The sequence below is a fragment of the Cyclopterus lumpus genome, chromosome 17 (assembly GCF_009769545.1).
Source record: "Cyclopterus lumpus isolate fCycLum1 chromosome 17, fCycLum1.pri, whole genome shotgun sequence".
NCBI classification, from domain to species: domain Eukaryota; kingdom Metazoa; phylum Chordata; class Actinopteri; order Perciformes; family Cyclopteridae; genus Cyclopterus; species Cyclopterus lumpus.
This window is the reverse complement of record NC_046982.1, coordinates 10,606,279-10,633,968: the sequence shown is the minus strand read 5'-3', so window position 1 is coordinate 10,633,968 and position 27,690 is coordinate 10,606,279. Positions and strand designations below refer to the sequence as shown.

The 27,690-nt window shown below is 45.3% G+C and overlaps 2 protein-coding genes across 2 annotated transcripts in view; one reads left to right on the top strand and one right to left on the bottom strand.

The window, feature by feature from the left end:
- On the top strand, positions 1–9,417 carry LOC117746330 (mitogen-activated protein kinase kinase kinase 20-like). The gene is made up of 11 exons (XM_034555390.1): positions 1–323; positions 2,003–2,090; positions 2,990–3,091; positions 3,956–4,021; positions 4,140–4,168; positions 4,270–4,407; positions 4,758–4,844; positions 6,269–6,343; positions 6,471–6,577; positions 7,832–8,012; positions 8,113–9,417. The coding sequence occupies exons 1-11, from the start codon at positions 165–167 to the stop codon at positions 9,067–9,069; spliced, it is 1,989 nt and encodes a 662-aa protein (XP_034411281.1). The 5' UTR covers positions 1–164; the 3' UTR covers positions 9,070–9,417.
- A 325-nt stretch (positions 9,418–9,742) lies between these two features.
- Positions 9,743–27,690, bottom strand: part of dnah9l (dynein, axonemal, heavy polypeptide 9 like) — a 37,850-nt gene continuing 19,902 nt past the window's right edge. Inside the window, exons 53-89 of the mRNA XM_034555244.1 lie at positions 27,224–27,333; positions 26,931–27,093; positions 26,673–26,796; positions 26,159–26,301; positions 25,877–26,038; positions 25,515–25,574; positions 25,267–25,440; positions 25,025–25,171; positions 24,719–24,832; positions 24,103–24,246; positions 23,379–23,561; positions 23,242–23,247; positions 22,954–23,055; positions 18,921–19,055; positions 18,589–18,762; positions 17,244–17,376; positions 16,994–17,096; positions 16,689–16,811; positions 16,359–16,563; positions 15,896–16,060; positions 15,650–15,790; positions 15,360–15,530; positions 15,168–15,290; positions 14,881–15,074; positions 14,614–14,762; positions 14,359–14,486; positions 14,011–14,148; positions 13,779–13,868; positions 13,514–13,705; positions 13,311–13,430; positions 12,940–12,999; positions 12,528–12,710; positions 11,683–11,865; positions 10,660–10,775; positions 10,333–10,445; positions 10,067–10,207; positions 9,743–9,990 (exon numbers count right to left, since the gene is read on the bottom strand). Coding sequence (XP_034411135.1) covers positions 9,743–9,990; positions 10,067–10,207; positions 10,333–10,445; positions 10,660–10,775; positions 11,683–11,865; positions 12,528–12,710; positions 12,940–12,999; positions 13,311–13,430; positions 13,514–13,705; positions 13,779–13,868; positions 14,011–14,148; positions 14,359–14,486; positions 14,614–14,762; positions 14,881–15,074; positions 15,168–15,290; positions 15,360–15,530; positions 15,650–15,790; positions 15,896–16,060; positions 16,359–16,563; positions 16,689–16,811; positions 16,994–17,096; positions 17,244–17,376; positions 18,589–18,762; positions 18,921–19,055; positions 22,954–23,055; positions 23,242–23,247; positions 23,379–23,561; positions 24,103–24,246; positions 24,719–24,832; positions 25,025–25,171; positions 25,267–25,440; positions 25,515–25,574; positions 25,877–26,038; positions 26,159–26,301; positions 26,673–26,796; positions 26,931–27,093; positions 27,224–27,333 — 5,160 coding nt within the window. The remainder of the gene's footprint in view (positions 9,991–10,066; positions 10,208–10,332; positions 10,446–10,659; positions 10,776–11,682; positions 11,866–12,527; positions 12,711–12,939; positions 13,000–13,310; positions 13,431–13,513; positions 13,706–13,778; positions 13,869–14,010; positions 14,149–14,358; positions 14,487–14,613; positions 14,763–14,880; positions 15,075–15,167; positions 15,291–15,359; positions 15,531–15,649; positions 15,791–15,895; positions 16,061–16,358; positions 16,564–16,688; positions 16,812–16,993; positions 17,097–17,243; positions 17,377–18,588; positions 18,763–18,920; positions 19,056–22,953; positions 23,056–23,241; positions 23,248–23,378; positions 23,562–24,102; positions 24,247–24,718; positions 24,833–25,024; positions 25,172–25,266; positions 25,441–25,514; positions 25,575–25,876; positions 26,039–26,158; positions 26,302–26,672; positions 26,797–26,930; positions 27,094–27,223; positions 27,334–27,690) is intronic.

Sequence of the window (27,690 nt, the reverse complement as noted above, 5' to 3'; positions counted from 1 at the left end):
ACCCTGTGGAGGAAACGACCCCTCTTCTTTTCATTTCTTATCCTTTGCTCTCCGTGCTGATCTGGGACTTGTCTACTTTTGGGGCAGCGTTGGCGGTCGTGCGTGCACACCTTTGTGCTGTGTGTGTGTGTGTGTGTGTTTGTGTGAGCGTGAGTCAGTATGCCATGTCGTCCCCTGGCTCGTCGTTTGTCCAGATAAAGCATGAGGACCTGCTCTTTTATGAGAACTGTGGAGGAGGCAGCTTTGGCAGCGTCTACAGAGCCCTCTGGATATCCCAGGACAAGGAAGTGGCTGTGAAGAAACTTCTAAAGATTGACAAAGAGGTAAGGAGGAGAACCCCCCCCCCAACACACACACACACACACACACACACACAAGACCACACAGAGCAATCATACATGTATTTCTCGGAGACACACAAGTTTAATTTTAGGATCCAGAGCATTTAGAAGTTATGGATTAATCTGTGGCACATTAGTTTACACTTATTTTCCAGATTGTCTTTGGACAGCCACAGCCCCCTATTTCACTCCCTCCCTGATGTGTTTATCTTAAACATACTTCTCCTCATCCCCCTCCTCTGCCCACTATGTGTGGATGGAGCAGTTTTATTTATGCCAGCACTCCCTTGTTCCTCCAATTGTATTTTGAGAAGACCTGTGTAGGAATTTGGGGCTTTATGCACTGCAGTTAAGTCCGGGTGGTTCTCCATGAGTATGACCCGGGTGGGAGTCCAACATTCCCTTCCATGTTATTTTGTTTGGGCTGATGGAGGCTAATGGCCCAGTGTCAGGAAACTGTTAGGAGTTAGCGTGACCTGTGGGTTAATCGGCCACATGGTGTTATTGTTATTTCAGCAGATTTATACATGTAAATCACGCGTGGGCTGACTGCATAAAACAGAGGAGGACTACATTTGATTTGCTGTTTGAGTTATTTCTCTCTTACTCACTTTCTCACGCTAACACAAACACATGCAGGGTGGGCAGGGATGAACAACTGTGTGTGTGTGTGTGTGTGTGTGTGTGTGTGTGTGTGTGTGTGTGTGTGTGTGTGTGTGTGTGTGTGTGTGTGTGTGTGTGTGTGTGTGTGTGTGTGTGTGTGTGTGTGTGTGTGTGTGTGTGTGTGTGTGTGTGTGTGTGTGTGTGTGTGTGTGTGTGTGTGCAGTTCATGGATTATGGGAGAACTGCAGCTTAGTGGATCGTTTTGCTGCAACACTTCATGTGAAATGGAGCTGCTTGTGAACTTGCACAAGCGGTACATTCACACAGCATTTTACTCAAGGACAAATTGCAACACCACACTGATTTTACTCTTATTATTATTTTGAATGCACTTATGAGATGTATATATTATATTTATAGGACACATTATCAACAAAATGTAGTTAAAGTACTCGTGCAGAATGGCCTCCGTCTGTGTAATATTATCATATTATATGATCAACTCTAGCTGTCAGTTAAAGTATTAAGTTGTATGAAATAGAACCTCAAACTTGACAAAGTGCAGTACTTGAGTAAATGTGCAAATACATGCACATACACTGATGTAAATACTTATAATCTTACATGTGGGAATAACAAATTGCTCTTTTCAAAAAAGCAGAAAATATTTCTCTGCAATTTTTCAGTGTGATTTAATGCAATTGATGAGTAGGTATTATGTTGCTTGGCAACAGTTGCATATTCCACAAATACAGAGTATGACCTGCTCAGATTAATGGTATGTGTGTCACTGTGATGTGCAAGATCTTTGTTTGGGGACTAACCTGTGTTATGAAAGAGGTTCAGACTTCAGCTCAGTTATCCGGGAGACACTGTAATATAATAACTTTAGAATAGAAACTCTAACTTTTAGGTTTACAGTCTTTCAGGAATGATCTGCACATTATTTTCTTCAGGATCATGTTTCCTTGCCAATGTCAGATATTTGAAAACTGATGGAGGACTGATGCAGTACTTCACATCCCTCTGTTTCTATTTGTTCTTGTCTCCTCGTCCAGGCTGAGATTCTGAGTGTCTTGAGTCACAAGAACATCATTCAGTTTTATGGAGCCGTGCTGGAATCTCCCAACTACGGCATTATCACAGGTAGACTCTGTGTGTCTGTGTGTGTGTGTGTGTGTGTGTGTGTGTGTGTGTGTGTGTGTGTGTGTGTGTGTGTGTGTTAGCTTTATTACTGTTGTGTGTATTAGATCTTCAAGGCGCAATTTGCAGACACGTTAGCACATGCTTCGTTAGCCGTGTCTTCGTGTGTGTTTTGAAGGATCGGTGTGTTTCCTGGCAGGACATTGGTAACTGAGACCAGCATGTTTGGATGTGGTTGTAATCCTGGATGGGGTCATATGGTTAAGATAAAGCACCGATACACCATCACAGAATTGTCCAGCAACAACTATGCTGCAGCTGAGTCTAATAAAATCCAATGCTTACTAAAAATAAGAGTACAGTACGTAAAAAGTAAATGTGGTGCCAGTAAAATGCATTAAGCCCGACATTTAAAAAGACCGATTAGTCCATGTTCTACTCACCAGACAACTTTCATTTGCCATCCTCCACTCTCTTCTACTTAATTTTCAGATGTAACAGGAAAATGAGAAAGGTGAAGAGTTCAAGAGATAATCTGGATTAGACAGTCAGGGTGTGAACTTTGTGATCTTTTTTCCACTGATTTGAGAGCTTCTCTGTGTAGCTTTCTGAGCTGTGCTGTGCTTGACTGTGTGTGATGTTTCTCAAACATTATAATACATCGATGTAAACAACCGCACTGCAACAACTAGTTTGGACTCATTTATGTCATTTCGTTCGTAGCATTGCAGTCACTTTTATTCAAAATGGTGTCAGTTAAGTAACATAGTTGTTACACATGTGGAGTGAAATCTACTGTAACTGCATTAATAAAAGTGGACATATATTCTTTCAAATGAATGCTGGCCCTGTTCTCCCATAATGACCGTTGCTTATGTGTGTGTGTGTGTGTGTTCTGGCAGAATATGCCAGTGCAGGATCTCTGTACGAGTACCTTTCCAGTGAGCAGAGTGAGGAGATGGACATGGAGCAGATAATGACATGGGCCATACAGATAGCCAAAGGTACACTTGAAGGAATTTTATTATTATTGTTATCATTAATAATAATACAAATCTCTCTGTCAGAGGTAGGAGCACTCATGAACTCACCAGTGATCTGTTTACTGTCATACTCAAGTCATTATGTACAATACTTCATTTAAATGCAATTGCTACAACCTCATAAGGCCAAATGAAAGAAACAGCTAAAACTATAAATATACGGAACAGTGAAACGTATAAATTTGGATGTATATCTTTTGGAAATACGCTTTTTAAACACCTGGGGAAAGAAAAGTTGGCAAATGACACCTTGCTGATTACTGGGGCAGTTAGTGGTGGTGGGACAATAATAGAACATTTAGATTAGTAAATATTGTCTTTGTTAGATTTGAAGGTAATAAAATGTAAAAAGTGAAATACAGTAATTACAAATGGATATAACAAGAGTCAACTCTGTCAACTTTTAGTCTCAGTGAATTTCTTTGTTAACCTGAAGCTCAAACCAACAATAATCCCTCTCAATCAGGATTCGTGACCCACCGTGTCTGTCTGTATAAAAAATAGAAAAAAGAAGCACTCATCCAAGAGGAATTTAGGAAACTAGCGGACACGGTGTAGACAAAGACCCAAATAGAGCGAGGTCTAAACATCAAACAGGACCAAAGGTAGTTCCCAAACAAGACTGAATTTGAGGTCGTCTTTGGTGAGCGCCCTCCTGAACGTCGTGCATTGGGGTCATCGAGCCGGAGTGGAATCCAACTTTTAAATCCTACTCACTCTGCCTTCAGGTGCTGGAAGGAAATTCCACCGCAAAAAAATCTGAATAAACCTCAAACGGTTGTAGTATTTTTTGTTGCCAGGTATTGATGCTTGATTTCCTTCCAGGGATGCATTACCTCCACGCAGAAGCTCCAGTCAAAGTCATTCACAGAGACCTCAAATCCCGGAACGGTAACGCATTGAGCCCAATAACTCCTTTTCAAAATCTAGCGCTCTAGTCTTTGCCATTTGTCTGTTCGCTGTACTGTGTTACTATTATATGTCACACAGCTTTTCCTCTCTTTTACAGTGGTAATGACAGCAGACAGAGTGCTAAAGGTGCGTGTCTTGTGATGGACAAACAATAACAAATTAGCATTTCTTAAAATTCAATTCAGGCACACGGGTGTTTTCTTCACTGCACTCTGTTGAGATTTCAGATCTGTGACTTTGGGGCATCTAAGTTCCTGTCTCATACCACACACATGACGGTGGTGGGCACTTTTCCTTGGATGGCTCCTGAAGTCATTCAGAGCCTTCCTGTCTCTGAGACCTGTGACACCTACTCCTATGGCGTGGTGAGTTGGTAGTACTCATATATCTATATATCTATCTGTCTATCTAGATGACATTTAACATCTAAGAAGTTTGTCTTGAATTAGGAAACGTTTTGAAAAAAGGTTTATATTCCTCAAAGTAATGCAACAGAAAAGTATGGTTTGGTTTCAGTATTGGCTATCGTATTTAGCTCCCACTAAATTATTCTCCGCTTTACTGTATTGGGTATTTTGGTTTGAGTTGCAATTACATTTTTATTAAGACATCTTCACAACTATTCAGGAGAGTTGCATGAAATAAAAGACCGCTACGAGCAACACATCAAAGAAATCCTGTCTGAGTGAACCAACACAGTCTGTTCTGTGGCCAGGTGCTGTGGGAGATGCTGACTCGTGAGGTTCCTTTCAAAGGTTTCGAAGGCCTGCAGGTTGCATGGCTGGTGGTGGAAAAACAAGAGGTAACCCCCACAAACACACACACACACACACACACACACACACACACACATGAGCACACCTTCCTGAACACACTGTCAGCATGTAGACTCATTAGAGTTTGAGATGGAGGAACAATGCGATGCTCTCATGGTTTCCACTGCGAGCTGGTGAGGCTGAGTTTGGGTATTTTTAGGCCTGATGTCAGTTCTCTGCTCTTGTAAGGCCTGGATACACAGCGGTGGAGCTCGGCCAGACTCCCCCCTGGCTAAAGCCTTTACGAGAGAGAGAGAAAGGTGGGGAAAGAGGAAATATTGCAGTGGTAGGAGGGTTAATTCAAGAGGTTTATGGGAGGTGGGGATGATGGTTATATGGTGTATGTGTTGCAGTTATTGACGTGCCTGAATCACCCACAACACACACACACACACACACACTGGGTTCAACAAACAACTCTGAGAACATGATTCCTGCGTAGCTGTTGGCTGATCTCCAAATACTCTCCCTAAATAACTCTCTCTCTTTCCTTTTCCCAGTCTCCCTCTGATTTTCCCCTCCATTGCTATGCCTCTCCTCCTGACCCCCTTACTTGCCCTCTCTCCACTTAGAGTCAGTTTTCTCTGGGGATTAATCCTGAAATATCACTGTTTCCATTCACTGCACTGTACTATGGAGCTGTCTGCTGGGTTCATTCAGACCTTTGGTGATGCCGGGGATCTTTTCTGCAGGGACATTATCTCAGTGGAATGTCGTGGTTTTGTGCCGTTACTGCAGTTTACATGTTATAGAAAGATACACATGGACCCACACACTTTCAAAAGTATCCAGTTCCCTTCATAAGCCGATTGAGTGTGAATTAAACAGATGTTTAGATTAAGAATGTAGTAGTTTATAATGTGCGATAACATTTCATAAACACAGATAACCTATTGAAACAGCCCCGTCTCATAGTGCGCCTGTTCTGTTCCTGAAGCCAGTTTTAGAAGGCTCAGTATTTTCTGACAAAGTTAGAGCAACGTTGGACATTTCACATAACGTTTTCAGCATTTCTTTTTCTGAGCTCTTCTCACTGGTTTGAGATGGGTGGGACTTGGACTTCTGACAACCAATCAGGATTCAGCAATATTTAATTTAAAATGAGGTGGCAGCAGTGGGGCTGTTTCCTGTTTTCAGGCCACTGTCAATCAAATCTGATAAATCCAGACCCACACAGTCCTGATGCCAAATACTTGTCTATGACTAAATACCTGCAACACTGATCAGTTCATCATCAGCCTTAGCTCTATTTGTGTTTCCTCAACATGCACAACTTTAGATTTAAAGACAAGTTTTCAGGGGCTGTAAATAGTTGTTAGTAGGTTACATTATTTTAAAAACATGGTGGTACTTTTTTGTTGTTTAAAATAAAAAGTATATACAACTATCTCATATGTGTTTGTGTATAAAGAGGCTGACCATCCCCACCAGCTGTCCAAGAAGTTTCGCAGAGCTGATGAGGAAATGTTGGCAAGCAGACCCAAAGGTAAGCAAAATGGACAATGGTTACAGTGGTTAATCTCCTAAAAATGCATCTCAATACATTTTTAAAGACATGAAAACCAGCTGTGTCAGCTGGTTATTTAATCCTGTGTGCATGCATGCGTCTGCAGGAGCGTCCGCAGTTCAAACAGGTGCTGGTAAACCTGGAGACCATGGCCAGCGACAGCAGGCTACCGGAGCAGTGTAACTCCTTCTTACATAACAAGGACCAGTGGAGGTATGCACACACACACATACACAATCTTGTATACATATCTGCACTGCGTCTGGGAATGTGGCAGTTCCTTTTCAAAGTGTATAAAGTAAAGTCTTGTTCAGAATGACAAATGCAGTCTATGATTTACTGTACTCCAAATAAAAGTCAATATGCATGCACGCACAAATTTAACATAGTCACACATGTGCAAACATACACAGTGGTGTACTCTACAGCTCGGGAGAGAAGTTGAATGTGTGACCCTGTGCTCTACTGGTCTATAATAAGCTCTCTGGAAAGTGTCCAAGGAAGAGATTCCTCTGCTCCTCCACTCTGCCCTCGCGCCACCACGGGGAGAAAGATAGGGGGAGGGTGGAGGAAAGGTGAAGGAGAAATCAAGTATGAGCTGGAGAAGACTAGAAGTTCAGAAAGCTATTGGGTGCATGTGAAACCTGAAAGACTGAACTAGGGAGAAAAACAGCGGGTGGCGGGAAGCGAGACAGGTCGGACGACAGGGGTGAGACAGGGGAGAGAGAGGAGGAGGAGGAGGAAGGAGCAGAAGAGACGAGGTGTGAGATTCTGTGCATTTTTAACATGAATACAGCGAGGCAATAAATTCTGAGGGAAGTTTTGGGTACGGGTGGAAAAAGTTGGATAAGGAATGGGAGAGGCAAAAAGGAGGAGGGAGGAAGAGTGAGGGAGGTGAAGGGGCGGGATGAATGAATAGGGAGGTATGGAAGGAACACAGGAGGAGGAGGTATGGCTGTGCGTCATGTCTGTCTATATTTAGTTGCTGTGAGTTGATTGTGTTTGTGAATGCAGGTTCATGGCCAGTCACTCACAACTCAGTGACCTCTTGTGGGAACACAGAGTACTGGACTCTTTAGACTATTTATTCTGCAGGAAGTCAAGTAAACTAGATATGTTATGTCATGTGGTCTGCTACAGACTCATTAAAAATAGGTTTATCCCTCTAATGTAAGCCAGTGTGTCGGAGCGGCAGCTTTGCTTTCACTTATCATTGTTAACGTTGATCCAGTTTCATAGTACACAGACATTTTTAGCATTAGTATGTAATCTGTTTATACAAAAAAATAAATGATGTTGATGTACAGCGTGATCCCACAATGCAATGCACAGAAGAAATAAAAAAACTGTTGCCTGTGCTCCTGTAATATTTCATTATCTTTTCCTGTTGTTAACTCGCTGTTAAAGCTCAGCCCCGTCTGCATGTACAAAGTCCCAATAGATGACGTATATTCTGTCATACTCCAGGTGTGAAATTGAGTCAACCCTGGAGCGCCTCCGAAAGCTGGAGAGGGAGTTGTACTCCAAAGAGAAGGAGCTGGAGGAGAGGGAAAGGAGGCTCAAACTGTGGGAGGAGAGGCTGATGGAGCGGTCCAACATGTCTCCCAGTCCCACCTCCCTACTCATGGAGCGCTCAAACATCTCACCAGTAAGTGGAAGTTGATTTATATTCTTTTAGCTCTCTGAACGGGTTTACATTTATAATGATATTTGTCCTCCTCTTCTTCCCTTCTCCCTGACTTTATCAGTTCTTCACACCAATGTCCATCGGTTCCTCCGGCTCCTTCTTCCGCTCCCATTCTCAAGACTCCAACAGCGCTACGATCAGCAGTGCCGGCGTCAGCAGTCTCCTCCGCACCCTCAGCAATGGAGACACGGAGAGGGGGAGCAGTGCGGTGCTGGATAGGGGGATGGGCTCGCTCGACAGCGGGAGGCTGCATGCTGTGCTCCGAGGGTTGCAGGGGCGGTTGGGAGAGGAAGACGGGGAAGAGGAAGGAACCCTGGAGGAGAAAGGCTGGGGGCAGAGGGAAAGAGATGAGACTGGGAGCATGGAGGGAGGAAGGGTGCAGGTGACACTCAGGAGTTTCCCAGGCGGCGTAGTTGAGAGGGAGGAGAGGACATGGGGGGAGGGGGACCGGGAGAAAGGAGGGATGCAGAGGAGCAGGGTGACCACCATAGTCCGAGGGTATTCGGGTGGGTTTGGAGAGGCAGAAGGGGAGAAGGAAGGAGGATGGGAGATAGAAAGGTTGGGGGACAGGAAAGATGATAAAAGGATAGAGGGCGGTATAGATGGAGGGAGGCTCCCGACCATGTTCAAGGGTCTCCATGGAAGTATGGGGGGCTTGGGGGACATTAGATTGTCCTTAGACATGGAGGAGATGGGGGAGATGGAGAGACTAGGTGACATGGACATGAACATGGGCGACCTGGGAGTGATGAACATCAGGAGTGAGCTGGGGGTCAGGGGTCGCAGGAGTGACATGGGAGTCGTGCTCCAGGGAGTCAGAGGTGACTGCAGCAAGGCCATCAGCCAAAAGATTAGAGGTGAGGTAGGGGTCATCGGTCACTCGGGGGTGCAGGTGAGCATGCGGGCTTCGTCCAATCAGAACTCTGTGAAGAGCTGCAGCGTGCGACACGGAACCAAGATCAACATGGCCACTGCAGCCATGGACATGATGGAGCTTGATTGGTCTGACAGTGACTAGAAAACACATACGCACACAGAAAACACACGTAGAAATACATACAGAGGCCAAACTAGAATGATTTTGACTTGTTAGCACATACAGTGTCCAAGCTACAGTATGTGCATTAGAATCTCCAGTTTAAAAAGAGCTGGTTTACACACATTTCTTTTGTTAATTCTTTTTTTATTGAATGGATGAACACTATACCCACGTGTACTGTGAAGTAGGAAGGAGCGAAAAGACAATTAGAGGTTGTCTCGTCATGTTGTCAGAATGACTTCACCTGTGTAATTTAATGCGCTATTAAAACTGCTGCATAACATACTGCCAGAGGTTCAAGTGTTATAACACACTTGAATGCCGCTCTAGTGAGGCAGCACTGTCTGATTTTTATTTTGTTCTTCTTCTTCTCCTGCTTAAAAGTTATTTTGTAGTTTAGATTTGATATGTTCAAAACAAATTTTGACTTTATCGGTTCTAACTGATCTAGTGTGTGCATTTTTGGCATTTCTTTCTGTATATTTTATCATTTTTCAATAAAAAGAAGAAACTCAACATTACAGTCCATGTTCATACATTTTCTAAATTTCACAATATGGATGATAAATAGGCTGAGGATCACACGTGATAACAATATGCCCAATGAAATAACATCCCTCTCAACTTTTTAATCTTGACCCCTCAACTCCTCTCACACACTGAGCAGCAGAGCCACTCCTGCCAGCACCCACTTGGCCGGCCTCTCCCTTGTTTTGAGGCTGAAAGTCCAAACGTATGTGGGTCCTCTGATCTTGGTCTTGTAGAGCGGACACTCGTAGATATTCCTGGTCTCCTGGCGGTCATTGGGCACAGCTCGCACGGAGATGACGGGCATGGCTGGGGTCAGTTCCTTTAGACGGGCTTCAGCAATCACTCCAGCCTGAGTGTCCCATCTTGCACCTGTGAGAGGAGAACACTACAATAGCAATAGTTTGCCCCTACAATAGCAAGGAAATGAAAGGCAGTGTTTGCCTACCTTCCATGTAAAGTCCATAGATGTAGGCGCCCTCCCTGGCAGGTTGGTTGAACTCTTCCTTGAACTTCTTGGTCACATCCACTGTCAGGTTTACTTTATCCAGGGGCCACTCGTTCTTACGCGCCAGAGACTGCATCACCGCTGGAAAGCCAGAACAATATAAAAACAAAAAAAGGATTATTGGCGAATAGAGGAAAAAAAAGATAATGGAAGAGTCCAGAATATATTTTAGTCACGCCTAGGTAGCGCTCTAATCTGTGTGTTACCAGTGAGGAAGGACTGTGGGTTGAATAGTCCAGACAGCCAGACCACACTAGGCACAGACAAGTCCTGAGTCCAGCTGTCCAGCTCTTTACAACGCTGCAACACATCATTATACCTGACACACACACACGCACGCACGCACGCACGCACGCACGCACACGCACACAGAGACACAGAATTTAGAGTAATGCCAGTGTTCTGGAAACTGAAAGCAGTACAGCTACTGCAGATGGATTTAAATGTAATGTAAAGCAGATACTGAAATGTGTCCCTATACATTTAAAAACTCACATTTAAACATAATGACAGAGAGACGCACGCACACACACCATATAGCCAGGCTGTAGGTGGAGGGGTAGGCCAGCTTGGTCCAGGTATCAGGGACGTTGTCAAAGAACAGGGCTGATTGCAGCTTCTCCATCTCAGAGGAGATGGCCAGTTCACCCTTTGAATACACACATTGAAGAGGAGACACTGGTGCGATTACAGTAACAAACAGCCATGGGACCCTTTTTGTGTGGCCGCTGTTCAGATGAAGGAAATCAACAGGATGGGTTTGTGGTACTGGGAACACAGGGGTACTGTACGCAAACATAGAAACACACACAAAGGTTTAAAGCAGTGATTCTCAACTTGGCCTCGTCCCCTCTAACTCCAGACTGTGAGACTCTTGTCAGGAGCAAAAAACATCCCCAGTTCTCCCATTATTAATTCCTCCAGACTCAGGTCTATGTCAGTGTTACACTTCAGGTTGAAGTGAGTGCTGCTTCATTTTCTCCAAAGTACAATGTTTTTCACTATTTACCTAATGGTAAGCTAATCAGAAGAAAAGTACATTTTGTATACTTGAATCTTTTTGTTTAATTTATTTTGAGTTTGTGGATAAAAGCTGCTACTCGAGACACTGCATTTTTCCATAGTGCAGCGTTGGTTGTTATAGATTCAGAAAGTGAGTATTTTCAGCTAAAGTTACATAATTTGGGTCTTTTTGAAACAATTTCTCAGTGGTAGGACTTTTTTATTTAATGTTTGTGTATGAAAGCACTGTTAAAAAGTTTTTAATAAAAGGCTGTAGTTACTGAATTGTTAGGTATGTTGTATTACATTGTGACATTAAATTGCACTTTTGGGTTAAATTCAAATTAATTGAGTGTAAAAGGGAATATTTCTAATTAATTTTTTTGTGCTGGCATCCTGTGATAGTAGACTATCTCAGGTTCTAACTGCACCATCTTTTCATTTAATCATTTTAATCAAGTTGAAAATCCTTGATTTAGGTCGCGGCTAGTCATTCAGGGCTGATGGTGGGTACCGCAGCCAGACCAGTTGAGAACCACTGGTTTAAAGCATACCTTGAGTCCCAGGTCAAGCTCCTTGAGCGAGCGCCGTATCTCGGAGATGAGTGTGTTCATGCGCTCACACTCCTGGAAGCAGACCAGAATGTAAGGGGACCGTTCAGCTGTCTTAGAGGTGATGTCGGACATGTTGTACTCCTCTGGCAGCTTCTCCAGCACCTCATCTAAAATCGTTTTCACCTGAGGGGGTGTGGCATATTAAGTATAGATACAAATATCTGTCTCTTCTCATGATATTTAGTGTTTTCATTATTTTCGATTTTGTGTTCATGTCATTATACGGGTCATGTGACTGCCTCCCATTGGTTGTTTATAGTATATAGGCGCGGCCACACACATCCATCCATTATCAGCCGCTTATCCGGGGTCGGGTCGCGGTGGCAGCACGTTCAGCAGGCCGACCCAGGCTTCCCTCTCACCCGCAACACTTTCCAGCTCATTCTGGGGGATCCCGAGGCGTTCCAAGGCCAGACGGGAGATATAATCCCTCCAGCGTGTCCTCGGTCTTCCCCGGGGCCTCCTACCAGTTGGACGTGCCCGGAAAACCTCTAATGGGAGGCGTCCAGGAGGCATCCTGACTAGATGCCCGAACTCACCTCACCTCGGCCACACACATGTTGTTTGTTAAATGACCTGATGAAGCCCTGCTGTGGTTAAAACAAGGTGGCTCTTCTGATGATTTAGCGACTTAAATAAAGGCTTTTAAATGGTTCCTTCCTCATTGTTGTGTTTGCTTGGTTTGCCTTCCTATTTATCTTTGTGTGTTGTGTGTTTGCCAGGAGTAGCAGTTCAGATACAGGTTCAGTGGGTTGATGGCGTATTGAAAATGTAGGCGTAGCTACCTTCTCCTCCAGGGTCTGTGAGGCTCCCTCCCCCATCACGGCGTCAGGAGACTGCAGCTCCAGCAGAGTGTGGAAAAGGTTATCTGACGTCACTGTCAAGAACTCAATTTCTGCGTTGGGGTGCAACCCATAATGCACTGGGCTCTCGTGGGGCAGCATCTCATCTATGAAATCATGGTAGCCCTGGACATATAGAAAACTAAATAGTGAATACCATCTATTATTGTCATTTGTTTATAACAAATGCAAATGTTAATAATTCTGTACTTTTATTCAAAGTGTTTTACAGTCAGACATATTTAGTGGATGGACTTTCCTTGTGTACACTTTTGTTCAGAAGAGTTAAATGTTCAACTGTAGGAACAGCTGAGGATGAAAGTTAAACTGTGTCAAGCTATCCACCTCTAGTTACCTTGTAGTCCAGGTTGGAGGGGACAACAAACCCAGGAGCCAAAGAAAGCTTCCTGTCAAACTGAGAAAAAACAACAGAGAGAAGAATTTCAGCCTGAGATCTCCAACAGACTACAAATGTACAATGTTCCTAGGAAGCTTAAACGGTCCTAGGTGGCTTGCCAGACACACTTTTGACTGCATGTGCAATATCTGGCCCTGGATTCTCAGCCCCCCCCCCCAAAAAAATAAAATCATCTTTTGTTTGCACTCAAAAAACACAGCAAATTTCACATTTGGTGCTCTTGTGCTAGAACACCGCTGAGCATGCCGACATTTAACCCCAATCAGCCAGACATTTGCTTTGGCTTTCTCTTAAACAAAAGTACAAACCTGGTTGGGCTGCATATATTCTTCCAGGTATGTTCTGCAGAGCCGTCTGTCCCAGTCATCGGTGATGTGTCCTCCATACATGATCTCCCCAAACAGATACCTCAGGTCCTCCCATGGCACCTTTTATTATCATAATAATTATGGAAATCACTGCTGTACAATCATCATCTGTTTCACTCACATGCATCAACAGCACACCCCACCTGTGCATTAGCCTCCAGGTAGTTATAGAGGACGTTAACCGATATCGTCAGGTCTCCAGTGTTGAAGGGGTACTTTCGGTTCCAACCTTGGGATCCAAACTTCCTCCTCTCTGCCACACAGGCGTGGAAGTAACACAGAGAGAAGAGGATGGTCTTAAACTCCTGTTCACGGCTGCACTGGTCCAGGATGTCCTAGAAAGAGACCAATGGGGTAATAAAGAAACAAACGAGCACTTCTAGCACAAAGCTCTCAGTCGACACTCACCTGGTCAAAGTTGTCCAGAGCAGCATGCAAATTGGCATGCATGCCTGTAGGAGGTTCATTGGTGATCTTGATAGCGTTTTCCAGAATGCCCTGAGGAAAACATATAAAATGTGTGTAATGCGACAACTTAACAGAGTAGAACTGTCTAGATCAAAGATATCTGGGTGCCTGCCTTCATTCCATGTATAAATTATTGGTGCACTGATTTACCGCATGCACACTGCATCTCTACCTGTGGGATAATGTGTTCCTGGGGTGTTGGCGCCGGCTCAGCGCTCATGAAGACTCTGTAGTCCGGATTACTGCCCTCACAGCAGCGCTCCAGGAGCTTCTCCAGTGAACCCAGCCAGCGTGCAACCAGGTGGATGTTCTACAGGCAGGTGAATGAAAACACAATCAAATGTAGGACAGTGACGGGGTGAACTTTGAGGCATAGAGTATTGAGAGTTTCAGTAATTAATTATTATGAAAAGGGAGCATGGAATATGAGAGCATGATTCAGTCACATATTGATTTCCAAGGAAAAAAATATCTATCTATCCAAATATTACGTATAAACTCATCTCTCTTCAAGTCAGACCTGCAATATAACCCAATGACCCTCCTTGGCAGCCATCTCCATGGCAACCTCAGCCACAGCTTCCTGGCCCTGGCCCAAGGACACATTGTGAAGCTTCCCAAGGTCGATAGTGAAACCCAGCTTCCTCCCTGGGAACAGAAATGTGTTGATGTAGATAAAAACCTCCCATTGTGAAAAATCTTCACGTGATTGTACTATTAAAACCCATCCATCCATCCATCCATCCATCCATCCAAGACACTCTCTTTCCAGTACCCAGTGACTCCACATCTTTAAGTGGGTCCACTCCAGGGGAAAGGATGAAGAACACGGGTGAGGCTGGACCACTTTCTCTGAATGACTTAGCAAATTCAGTCTTTCGGCCCTCTGTATACTTCACCCCAAGTTTCTCCTCTACAAAATTCCTACGGTATCAAACAGGAAGAGCAGAAATAGTTTGGGTTTGTGGAAAATGTAAAGAAAAGTTGATAATCCAAAAAGACTAAACACACGTAACATGAGAGGAGAAAAACCCTTCCTCACCTCAGGGCATAGGTCATACGATCAGGTCTCAGGGCTCTCATCATGATGAGTTTCTGCAGCGAGCTTTTCCCTTTCCACTCCTGAGGAAACTTCTCTTTCTCAGGACACTCAGACTCCACCATCTTCTTCCAGCGCTTAGGAGAACCTTCAATGTCCCGATCCAGACAACGAAACTCATCAGTGAAACTCATCACCTAGGCAACAACAAGGCACAGCAGGTTGTATTGGCACAATTCCATTTCCAAATTTTAGCCGGCAAAGATGTGTGGATGTGTTTGTGCATGCACCTTGATGGCGCTCCACGCTGAGTTGGAAAGAAAGTCGAGGGGGCTGACGTAGTGGTGGTCAATGTTAAAACGCAGAAGGAAGTCTAGCTTTTGCACATCTATCTCTTTACTCATCAGGAGCAACTGAAAGAGAACGTACACAATCAGGGATGAAACACTCGCTCTCGGACGCTGACACAGACACATACACACCTGGAATGCTAGCTGTGCAGTAAAGGTGAGCTTGTCTCTTTCGAATAGACCCCTGCTGATGTAGTTGAAGGTGGAGAAGGTAACACCGTCTATGAGCGTGTTTACTCTGCTCTTCACATCCTCACAAGCCTCCGCCATCTCCACCGCCTTGTGGAAAACCACGTTAAAGGCCTGAGAACAAGAGGGAGAAGGTTTATTTATTTAGTTGGTGATGCTCATTGCATAGATTCATCACAATATTACAGAATGTCGGCTTCTTTATAATTCAGTTTCTCGGTTGAGAGCCAGACCTTGAGGCTGAACTGGTACATGGGGTTGATCTTGTTGAGATCGTTCATGATGAAGTAGAGCAGCGAAGCTCTGACAGCAACCGGACGATAGAGTTCTCTGGCTTCGTTTATCTTCACCTCATTGACTTTAGCTTCCAGGACCTGAGAATAGAAAGAAATATGTTGAAGTAAGATTCAAAACAAGTGAACTTATTGTGATCTTCACGTCAGGCCGTAACAACTAAGCACAGACTCTCATCCTGTTACCTTCATCTCGATCTCGGCAGCAGTGTGCTTGGTGGTCTCGAGCTTCTCCACCAGCACGTTGTCACCCAGGAAGTTACTCTCTGCAGCAGACAGCCTGGACAGCAGCTCGTCCTCCAGGAGCTTCAGCTCGATCTTGAACATGTTCTGCTGTGTGGTCAGTTCACTCTGCAGTGTACAGACATGTTGGGTCATTTTGAAGAATTGCTTACTCTTCCCTCTTTATATACTAAACAGATGTATCAATAACAGCAAACACATTAACAGTACTGTTGGATGTAATTTAATATTATAGTGAAAAGTGTCCATTGAAGCAGTAAAGTCATCGAATCTTAAAATACTTTTGGCCCCCACTACTATCATAATACAGTATATTGTAATGGGAAATCAGATAAACAGTGGATCATAATGTTTTAGGACCAAAACCAATTTGCGGAAGAGGATCCTAATAACTAACTGACCCCACCTTAAAGTGCTCGAGGTCCGGTCTCTCCTGATTCACCACCTGAGCCAGCAGCTGGTCCTCGAGACCATCCCTGGTCACAGTGAAATTGATGAGCGTGGTCTGGGCTTGAATCTCTGGCTTGTAGTGAGGGTTGGCCAACTTGGTGTGGAGGATCAGTCGGAAGCCTGGGTGGAAGAAACACTCCTTGTCCCCAACCTTTATACAACTGTGAGAGAGCGGTACAGAGGAAGGAAGTGTAAAGCACAAGCGGAGAGTGCAGAAAACTGAGAGGAACAAATGGTTGTTTGTTTTGTGTGTGTGAGGTACACATGCTCACGTGTGTGTCTATACCTTCCCTTCTTGATTGTGTTTCGTCCCAGTAGAGGGTAAATAACAGGGTCAATGGTCTCCTCGAGGTTCTCTATGAGCACAGTGTCCCCAGCCACGACGGCCTGTTCTATAACATCTACATAGCTGCAACAACATTTAAACAATGAAAAAAAGAAAATGTACACAAATTGTCTGTTCTCCCAGACAGAGAAAATAAAAGTGGCACTAAGTGCTAGAGCATCTGATATATAGCAGCAATTCAGGGTCTGTATAGAAAGCTTTTATTTCTACCCAAGGATGTAAGAGAGGAATAAGTAAACACTCACCCTCTCTGCCCTAGACTGACAACCTTGAGGCCGCTGCCATGGCGACTCTTGATCCACTTGATGCCTTGCAGCTGAGGGTCAATGAGGAGAGGCCAGCGCTCACCTGAAGTGACGCACACATGGTCCAAACATCGACAATCAACAATATTGAGCAAACCTAGCCCTGCACTTTTGTATTGATGCTAACTATCATCACTGTGGTGATGTGATATAGCATTATTGTATACATATATGTACTGCCACTACTCACAGTTTGTGAGGATGGACGCATTCTGAGTTGACATTTTGTCTCCCGGTAAGCCCTCATTGTTCCACTGGGCTACCATCGCATCGTCAGTCAGCATCAACACTGGATCTAAGTCTTCTGTCATGGGGATGAGCATCTGGCGGAGAAATGAGCAAACTAAGAAGAGATGCGATGATGGGAGTGGGCGGCATGGTGGTTGTCTGCACATCATCCCCGTCTGGACACATCATGTCATGGAGCCTATTTTCTCCTCTCCTCTCCACTCCAATTTATTTGAGTTAATGGTGCTTTTTATGCTGTGAGGAAGGTACACATTCCTCATCTGTTAAGAAAATGGTCTGATCAGTGATCTTGTGATGTTTTAGAAATGCTTGTTCACTTTAGTTTGGTCTTTCTGTTCACACAGGTGTTTAATTTGCTGACCTGCCCGATCCTTTAAGAAGAAGGAGTAGGTTCCCCTTTAAAATATATGTGTGTTTCCTCCTATAATGCTAGTGATTTCCAAATAAATCTGCTTCACTAACAATATGTTCTGATTATGCCTCTTCAGAGGCCACATTTAAATTAATTTGGCAAAGTGCATTTGACTACCAATTGGCTGCACAAGAGGGGAGATTAATACCCCCCGTATTTAAGTGGCACTAATTTGAGCGATCCTCCCTGATTGGCCCTAGTCAGCAGGTAACGTGGTATAAAAGACCATGGAAGACAGCAAAGTCGTTGTTGATTGAGGAAGGCCCTGTTTTGTGTACTGGAAGTTTTTCTTCTGCAACAAGAGAACTAGTGATGACGAGATGAAGCGTTCCAGCTAATTAGTTTACAGAAGGGTTCATTCCTCGAGGCGTTGTGTCCCCACAAGACTACTACATAGTGTAAAACAGGCGGATATATTAAAGATGATTTAAACCATGTGATCTTGGTATGTGATCTTTGGTAAGGTAGACTAATTGTCTTGTGAGTAATGCATCAAATGTGTGTAACAAATACTTTGATGGCAGTCACAGGGCAGGGCATGTTCTTGTGTAACTAGGACAGTGATATAGAGGCTTTATTGGTTTTTGATGAAGGAACAATAATGTGTATACTTGTTTTGGTTTGGGCGTCATCAATGACATTATTGGTCTAAAACAACACAAACCTTGATACGTGCTTCACAGAGAACCTTCTGGATAACTTAGTAGAGCATGTAACAACCCCAGTGAACCCTGAGGCCCTTATCAGACAGCGTGTTTTAGCAGCCTGGGGTGGCTTTCTGTAATTATTTTTGATGAGAGTGAAGCTTCAAGTACAACATCATATAAAGATAGCCTCATAACTTAGGAAATATTTCTTCATTGTAAGATTGTACCTTTTGGCTGCGCAGGAAGGGCATCCAGAGGTTGTCCTGCAGCTCTCTCCTGTACTTCTTGGAGAAGGAGCCGGCATATGAGATGAAGGCTGCGGTTAGGAGGACGTCCCCACTGAGAGTTTCCTCCTGTTCATAGTACTGAGCCACTGAGTGGGCCCAGCGTACATTCTCACTCTGAGAAACAGCACACATGCAGTGAGACCCTGTACAAGAGGCACCCCTTATTCCCCACATATTTGGTATACAACATACTGCACTAAAACAAAATGTTTCAATTCAGCATTAAGAAACGCATATCAAACTAAACTCCCATTGGTCGTAGCTGTGCCTACCTCCAGTCCTTTGACCAGCCGGTTGGCTAGCTCTATTGTCTTGTTGGTGCGGTTGACCTCCTCTTGAAATCGAAGTTTCTCTGAAGTGGCTTTCTCAAAGGATGTTGTCAGAGTTTCCAGGCTACTGTCCAGCTCCTAAGAGAGAGAAAATATGATGACTTGTGTTCCTGGATGTACCTTAATAAAATATCTGTAACGCTGTGTGCAAGCTGTAAATGACCTGACTATTAAATTAAAATAGCAGTGTGAAACCACACATTAACCTCTCTAGAATGCACTTAGAAAGGTCCGCTATTACCGCTAGTTCAACAAGATAATAAAACACGTCCAGGAGCAATCATAATTTTAAGAGATGTTGCTGCAGGAGAATAGGGAGTGGTAGTGGATTATCACAGGGCCTTTAAAAGTCACTGCCACCAGAAGCAAGTCAGTCGGACCTGTATTATAAATGAAGCCCCTTAGTAGCAGGCACGTGAGTCAAATGGTGGGGCTGGACATTTTTGCAAGAAGCAAACAAACAATACTGTAAACAGTGAATATGACAATCTGTATGACTATCCATCCATCCATCCATTATCACCCGCTTATCCGGGGTCGGGTCGCGGTGGCAGCAGGTTCAGCAGGCCGACCCAGGCTTCCCTCTCACCCGCAGCACTTTCCAGCTCATTCTGGGGGATCCCGAGGCGTTCCAAGGCCAGCCGGGAGATATAATCCCTCCAGCGTGTCCTCGGTCTTCCCCGGGGCCTCCTACCAGTTGGACGTGCCCGGAAAACCTCTAATGGGAGGCGTCCAGGAGGCATCCTGACTAGATGCCCGAACCACCTCAGCTGACTCCTTTCGACACGAAGGAGCAGCGACTCGACTCCAAGCTCCCCCCTGATGTCCGAGCTCCTTACCCTATCTCTAAGGCTGAGCCCGGCCACCCTACGGAGGAAGCTCATTTCGGCCGCTTGTATCCGAGATCTCGTTCTTTCGGTCACGACCCAGAGTTCGTGACCATAGGTGAGGTTTGGAACGTAGACCGACCAGTAAATGGAGAGCTTTGCCTTCCGGCTCAGCTCCCTCTTCACTAAGACGGACCGGTACAGCGCCTGTTTTACTGCTGCAGCCGCACCGATCCGCCTATCGATCTCCCGCTCCACCTTACCCTCACTCGTGAACAAGACCCCGAGATACTTGAACTCCTTCGCTTGGGGTAGGCAGTTTGCCCCCACCTGGAGGGAGCAATCCGCCGGTTTCCGGCAGAGCACCATGGCCTCAGATTTGGAGGTGCTAACTCTCATCCCTGCCGCTTCGCACTCGGCTGCAAAACGCCCCAGTGAATGCTGGAGGTCACGGTCCGAGGAGGCAAACAGGACCACATCATCCGCAAACAGCAGAGAGGCGATCCCGAGACTCCCGAACCGGATCCTCTCCGCCCCCTGGCTGCGCCTAGATATCCTGTCCATGAAGGTCACGAACAGGACCGGTGATAAAGGGCAGCCCTGGCGGAGGCCAACACCCACCGGGAACGTGTCTGACTTACTACCGAGGAGACAAACACAGCTCCTACTGCAGGCATACAGAGACCGGATGGCCCGTGCCAACGGGTCCGGCACCCCATACTCCCGCAGCACCCCCCACAAAAACCCCCGAGGGACCCGGTCGAAAGCCTTCTCCAGGTCTACAAAGCACATGTAAACTGGTTGGGCAAACTCCCAGGACCCCTCCAGTAATCTTGCGAGGGTAAAGAGCTGGTCCACTGTTCCACGACCGGGACGGAATCCGCACTGTTCGTCCTGAATCTGAGGTTCGACAAGCGGTCGGAGACTCCTCTCCAGCACCCTGGCATAAGCTTTTCCCGGGAGGCTGAGCAGTGTGATACCACGATAGTTCGAGCACACTCTCCGGTCCCCCTTCTTGAAGATGGGAACCACCACCCCGGTCTGCCAGTCCATGGGCACTGTTCCCGACCCCCATGCGACACTGAAAAGGCGTGTCAACCAAGACAGCCCAACAATGTCCAGCGCTTTCAGCATCTCAGGGCGGATCTCATCCACCCCTGGCGCCTTGCCACCAAGGAGCTTTTTGACTACCTTAGCGACCTCTGCCAGGGATATGGGTGAATCCACCCCAAAGTCTTCCGGCGCTGCCCCCTCTCCGGGGGACATGTTGGCCGGGTTTAGGAGTTCCTCAAAGTGCTCTTTCCACCGCCCGACGATGTCCCCAGTCCGGGTCAGCAGTTCCCCCCCCCTGCTGAGAACAGCCTGGGGTAGACCCTGCTTTCCCTTCCTGAGCCGTCGGATGGTTTGCCAGAACTTCCTTGAGGCCAACCGAAAGTCCTTCTCCATGGCCTCCCCGAACTCCTCCCATGCCCGAGTTTTAGCCTCCGCGACCATCGTCGCTGCAGCCCTTTTGGCCCGCCGGTACCCGTCAGCTGCTTCAGGAGACCCCTGGGCCAGCCAGGCCCGAAAGGCCTCCTTCTTCAGTTTGACGGCTACCCTCACCCCCGGTGTCCACCACCGGGTTCTAGGGTTGCCGCCACGACAGGCACCGATGACCTTCCGGCCACAGCCCCGAGCAGCCGCGTCCACAATAGAGGCTTTGAACAAGGTCCACTCGGATTCCATGTCCCCAGCCTCCCTCGGGATTTGTGAGAAGTTCTTCCGGAGGTGGGAGTTGAAGACCTCCCGGACAGGATCCTCTGCCAGACGTTCCCAGTTCACCCTCACTACACGTTTGGGCTTGCCAGGTCTCTCTAGCCGAGTCCCCCGCCATCTGATCCAACTCACCACCAGGTGGTGATCAGTTGACAGCTCTGCTCCTCTCTTCACCCGAGTGTCCAAGACATACGGCCGCAGATCAGATGATACGATTACAAAGTCGATCATTGATCTCCGGCCTAAGGTGTTCTGGTACCAGGTACACTTATGAGCCACCTTATGTTCGAACATGGTGTTTGTTATGGACAAACTGTGGCTAGCACAGAAGTCCAACAACAAAACACCATTCGGGTTCAGATCGGGCAAGCCAATCCTCCCAATCACGCCCCGCCAGGTTTCTCTGTCATTGCCCACGTGAGCGTTGAAGTCTCCCAGGAGAACTATGGAGTCGGCAGGCGGCGCCCTTTCCAGGACCCCTCCCACCGACTCCAAGAAGGCCGGATACTCCGAAATGCTGTTCGGTGCATAAGCACAAACAACAGTCAGAGCCTTACTCCCCGCAACCCGTAGGCGCAGGGAGGCGACCCTCTCGTTCCCCGGGGAAAACTCCAACACAGCGGCGCTCAGCCGGGGGCTCGTGAGTATCCCCACTCCCGCCCGGCGCCTCTCACCCTGGGCAACTCCAGAAAAGGACAAAGTCCAACCCTTCTCCAGGAGCTTGGTTCCAGAGCCCATGCTGTGCGTGGAGGTGAGCCCAACTATATCTAGCTGGTACCGCTCCACCTCCTGCACCAGCTCCGGCTCTTTCCCCGCTAGTGAGGTGACGTTCCACGTCCCTAGAGCTAGTCTATGCTGCCGGCGATCGGCCCGCCCAGGTCTCCCGCCTGGCCCGCCGCCCGGTCTACATAGCACCCGACCCCGATAATTCTCCCTGCGGGTGGTGGGTCCACAGGGTGACAGCTGCTCCATGTTGTTCTTTCGGGCTGAGCCCGACCGGGCCCCATGGGCGAAAGCCCGGCCACCAGACGCTCGCCGACGAGCTCCCCTCCTGGGTCTGGCTCCAGGAGGGTGCCCCGGTTTCCCTTGTCCGGGCAAGGTGGCTACAATCCGGGCTGCTTATCATCAGGGTTTATTGAACCGCTCTTAGTCTGGGCTCTCCCCCGAGACCTGTTTGCCTTGGGAGACCCTACCAGGGGCTGACGCCCCGGACAACATAGCTCCCAGGATCACTGAGCCACTCAAACTCCTCCACCACGTTAAGGTGGCGATTCATAGGAGGAGTACATATGACTACTACTATCTATATATATATATATATATACTATATTAAAGACAGAAGATGAAAGAAAGATAAAGAAAAAGAAAAGGAACACTTATTTAAACAGACATACAGCAAGTTTCTTCCTGATGGCCTCTAGTTTCTCGGCCGCCTCAGCCAGATCAGCATTGGCCTGAGACAAACACATCCTCTTCATCTCTACCTCACATAATACCTGTGGACAAAACAAACACGCACACACAGACCAGTTTCACCAATTACATGTTGAGATATAGTGCAATCAGTAAAATACCATGTCAGACAAAACTATAACCAGAAAACCACTATAAATATCATGCACACATTGTGTATTTGATATTCTGATACATAAACACAACAAAGCGGTGAACTTTGTACTTACAAAAATCTACCCAGGGCAGCAATAGTTGGGGAAAGAGAAACAAATCATCAAACAACAGGAACACTGAAAAACATCTCACACACTGGTTTAGATCGAATTACACTAAATATGTATGACAGATGGTGACATGTATGTACCTCATGGAAGCGTATGATGTTGATCACCCAGGCACAGAGCCCCGCAGCAGCCGAGGATTTCTGTCGCACAAACTCAGGGTTGAACTCGGGGTCACTGAGGTGGTCGTCTCTCACAGATCTCACCGTGGCCTCAGGGATGTGCTCTTTGTCAAAGTTCACCAGAGCTTGCAGAAAGTCGTCCACCTGCATGTGCAGAGGGGTGTGTGTGTGTGTGTGTGTGTGTGTGTGTGGATTACATCAAATGGTTTCCCTTCACAATCTCCATATATAATTCTAAATCATGAGCTGGAATTGAGAAATGAAATAAAATAAAAATAGACAATTTGACAACTGTCTAATAAAGTGTTTATATAAAACTGAAAAAGAGACTTTAGCAAAGTGCCTGACTGAGATCACAAATCTCAGCAGCACAGAGAACATAAAATATAGAGGCTGTAAACCATTCAGTATAATACAGCCTTTAGAAAAATAGATAAAAAGAAATAATAAAATAAAATAAAATCAGAAAACTAGGATTCACAAGGCAGTCAATAAATAACAAAAAAAATGAAAAAGATACACATTAAAGGACGAGATATAAAACGGCAATAAGTAATGTTGTTAAATGTGACAATGTTATTTCAGCAGTAAGGAGAATATTTATTTGTGATGGACTTTTTGGCTTTGTGGTTGCCAGCCATTAATCTAAAAAAACACTCTACGATACATGGCCATAAAATATCACCTTGCTCATGACCATCTTGGAAGCCTTCCAGCTGCGATCTTTGGGGATTCGGCCTTGGGGAGACAGTAGCACCAGAACAGCTGCTGAGACGTTGGTAACAATAGCTGGAGGGTTGGGGAACGTCCTCAGCTCTGTCAGGTTCAACTGGAAGAGTACACACAAACACACACACATGCCAACCTTGCAGGTTTTATTTTATATTTGCATCACTAGCAAAGGGTTAATATAAAATGAATTAAATTAAATTACATAAAACAAATCAAATTAAAGTTGCAAACAGCGATGAGCAGGCCTTTGCACCTTTGCCATAGTTTAGCTTTTCCAATGTGTGCTGAGTTTCGTTCATTTACAAGCACCAAATGGCACAAAATGCATGCAGACACAGCAACAGTCAGTCATGATTTGGATAATTTTTTTTATTGAGGCATTTCACCGCCCCAACCAAGGGAACCATAACATACATAAAGACTTTTCAAGTCTGTCAAAAAGGCACTTAATTTGCATAAATAATACAAATACAAATTGCTACAGTTTCAATAGGGCATTTCCGGCCCTCCGTTGTCTGTACTTGGGCCCCTAATAAATTAGCTGTTTTATATATACACAAGTGATTTACTCTGTTTAGTGTATTGAGTGCCGTATTGGCTGCCTGTAGGGCCGGTTCAGCCTTGACCAGGTCGTCCTCCGTCTCCTGCTGCTGTTTGGTCACTTTAGCTTGGATCGCCGCCACCTGAAGAAACAAAGCAAAGACACAAAAGAGTGAGAAGTCTACTATTTACTCTGAACGGATTGCTGCAAGTTGAGCTGATTTCTATCCTTCAGGCTATGTAGTGTAAACTAAAGAAGTGGCATGAAATTAAACTCACACACACACGCGCACATGCACACGCACACACACACACACACACACAAACACACGTACCCTTTGCTCCTCTGCATCCGCCACAGCTCTCTCTTGGTTGAGTCGGTCTGTCTGTTGTCCTATTTTAGCTATGAGAGCCTCTATGTCTGTGTTCCTCTGCCACAGCTCCACCTCCTGCACTGCTAGCTTGGCTTTTAGATCCTCTACCTGAGCAAGACAGACAGGGGTTTAAAAACAACATGAAATGGCAAAACAGATTGGGAGAATATATGTAGACAGACAAAGTAGATATATTGTCTGACCTGTGATGCAGTCGTCTGCAGTTTTTGTAGGCCGTTCTCCAAGCGCTCCATCTTCTGGGTCAGCTCTGTGCGTTTTTTCCCCAGTAGGTTTCCATACAGCTTCATAAACTCCAGGAAGCTTTTTGGGGTAGTGTAGTTAAAGTGTTTCTCGTTCTGTTGGTACTTGACACTCACCTGTACGACCGAGAGATGATGTCAGAGAAGGTGTCAGGAGTGGCCAACACCCATGGTGCTTTGCAACAACTCACCTCATTGACACTGGTGTGAGCGTAGGAGATGAACTCACTGATGGATGCACGCACATTTGGCTGCATAGGATAAACACGTACAGAAATGTGGGGAATTATTACACTGGCAGGTATCAGTTGGAGTAACTACATTTATCTTAATATACTTAATAACATTGACACATCTAATTATAATTCCCTTGTGCTATATAATTACATTTGATTGTTCTTCATATTTATGGATACAACTGGCGTATTATCTACATTTCCACATTACGTTTCTACTAAAGATACACGTTTCTATTCCTAAACTACCAAAGAGAAGTGGAAGAAGTTCATCTTTAAAGAAAGTGAATATGAATACTAGGTGAATGAGCTGACACCTCCAGTCCAGGTATCTTCTCTATGAAAGTAGTGCTGACAGACTGCAGGGCGAGCTGAGGCCATTGGTGGAACCAGTCTATGGCTGTACAATTCACCAGAGCCGGAAACTTTCGTGCACGTGTTCGCAATGTGAACCCAACTGGGGAGAAACACAAGACAACCTGGAGGACAGAGAGGTTGGTGGCAGACATATTTGACAATCAATGAAAAAGGAATGTTTAAATAATGCAGGTATCATATTACATTTTCTATACTATATCACACATAATAATGATGCAGACCTTGAGCTGTCTTCGTATCCTCTCAATAAAGAAGCTCCAGCAGTTGTCTCTGCTGTCTATGAGTCCTAATCCTCTCAGCTCAATCCGGATCGATGTCACAATCATATCCACTTCTTCATCACTAAACAGATCTGGAATATCCCCTAAATAACACAAACAATGCTGGCTCAAAATGTGTATTTGACTAAATATCTCTTCATTATTATTTTTATATCTCATTTAAAGTGCATTTAATTCAGATTAAAGTGTTTATACCAGCCAGTGTAACATGGGATTGAATCATCATGATCCATGTCCCACCCAAGTAATGAAAACATATTTATTTACAGATACTTTTTCTACCACTTACTTTCATCATGCATCTAACCTGTGAACAATTTGTCTTCTCTGCTCTCAATAATAAAAAAATAAAAAACAATGCGGAGAAATTTAATTTGTCTGGTGAGGTTTTTTCGTCTGTATATAAAGTACTTTTTTACACTAAAGCAGGAATTGTAGGTCAGTGTAGCAAAACCTGAGGCCAGCATATCGTTGATGAGCACCAGGAAGCGTTCATCTGGAATCTGGGCGTCTGTATGAAGGAACACTGTCCCGATGTTCTTCACCCCGACCTTTATATACAACGCTGCTATATCGCTCTGGAGATGGGGGGGTTGCAGAAAAGGTACAAAAGATAGGTAAGTGTGGCATAATACAGGTTAGTCAAGCTTTAAGTTTTACATCACAGAGAGGAGTGGCATTTCATATCTATTGTGTGTGAATGCATGTTTACCTTGAGGTCATTGATGCCGTAACCTTTACGCAGAGTGATCTGGAAAACCTCCAGCAAGCTGAGGAAGGCAGCCAACCGACACAAACTCTGCTTCCCACTGCCTCCAACTCCCACCAGCAGAGCGTTGCCATAAGGGGCCTCCAGGATACGACTGATACGACACCTGAGCACAAACAAAGGAAATGTAATAGTGTGTGTATGCTCTGTGGTTTACATATGTGCTAATCTGTGTAAATCCTCCCTTGTACATGTGCTCAGAAGGTATGTGTATGGCTGCAGTCTCTGTGTCTTACACATGTTGGATAGCTTCTTCAAACAGTACCAGGTCCATGACAGCGTGCAGCTCATTATAATGCTCCAAAGCATCAGCCAGCGTCTTCTGGAGTTTCTCCCAGTCTGAAGCCTGTCAAGACGGGCAAATAAACCAACCTGGCTCTTGAGTAAGGGCAGCAGTGTCCAAGTAACGATGTGGTAACTTCCTGATGCGTAATTAAATGAAGTTCTTATCAAGACTTGAGTCAATTAACTTTCAATTCAAACCTCATACAGAGAAGAAAGGTAATTAGTTTGCTAATGACTGCATTCATCCTCATTTATTTTCTGACAGATTAGATATGACAGCAGAATTTGTGCCATAACGTTTTTGAATATGTGAGCAACAGTTAATCTACATAATAAATTGATTAAAGTCAAAAACAATTAAACTCATCCATTTTATTACCACGGTTAATACAGAATAAATGGATGCTTGAAAGTCCAA

Excerpts from the sequence above, each read along its gene's own strand:
- LOC117746330 (XM_034555390.1), top strand. The coding sequence starts at position 165 with ATGTCGTCCCCTGGCTCGTCGTTTGTCCAGATAAAGCATGAGGACCTG. Across the intron at positions 6,578-7,831 it reads CATAACAAGGACCAGTGGAG|GTGTGAAATTGAGTCAACCC; the intron begins GTATGCACACAC and ends GTCATACTCCAG. Across the intron at positions 8,013-8,112 it reads AGCGCTCAAACATCTCACCA|TTCTTCACACCAATGTCCAT; the intron begins GTAAGTGGAAGT and ends TGACTTTATCAG.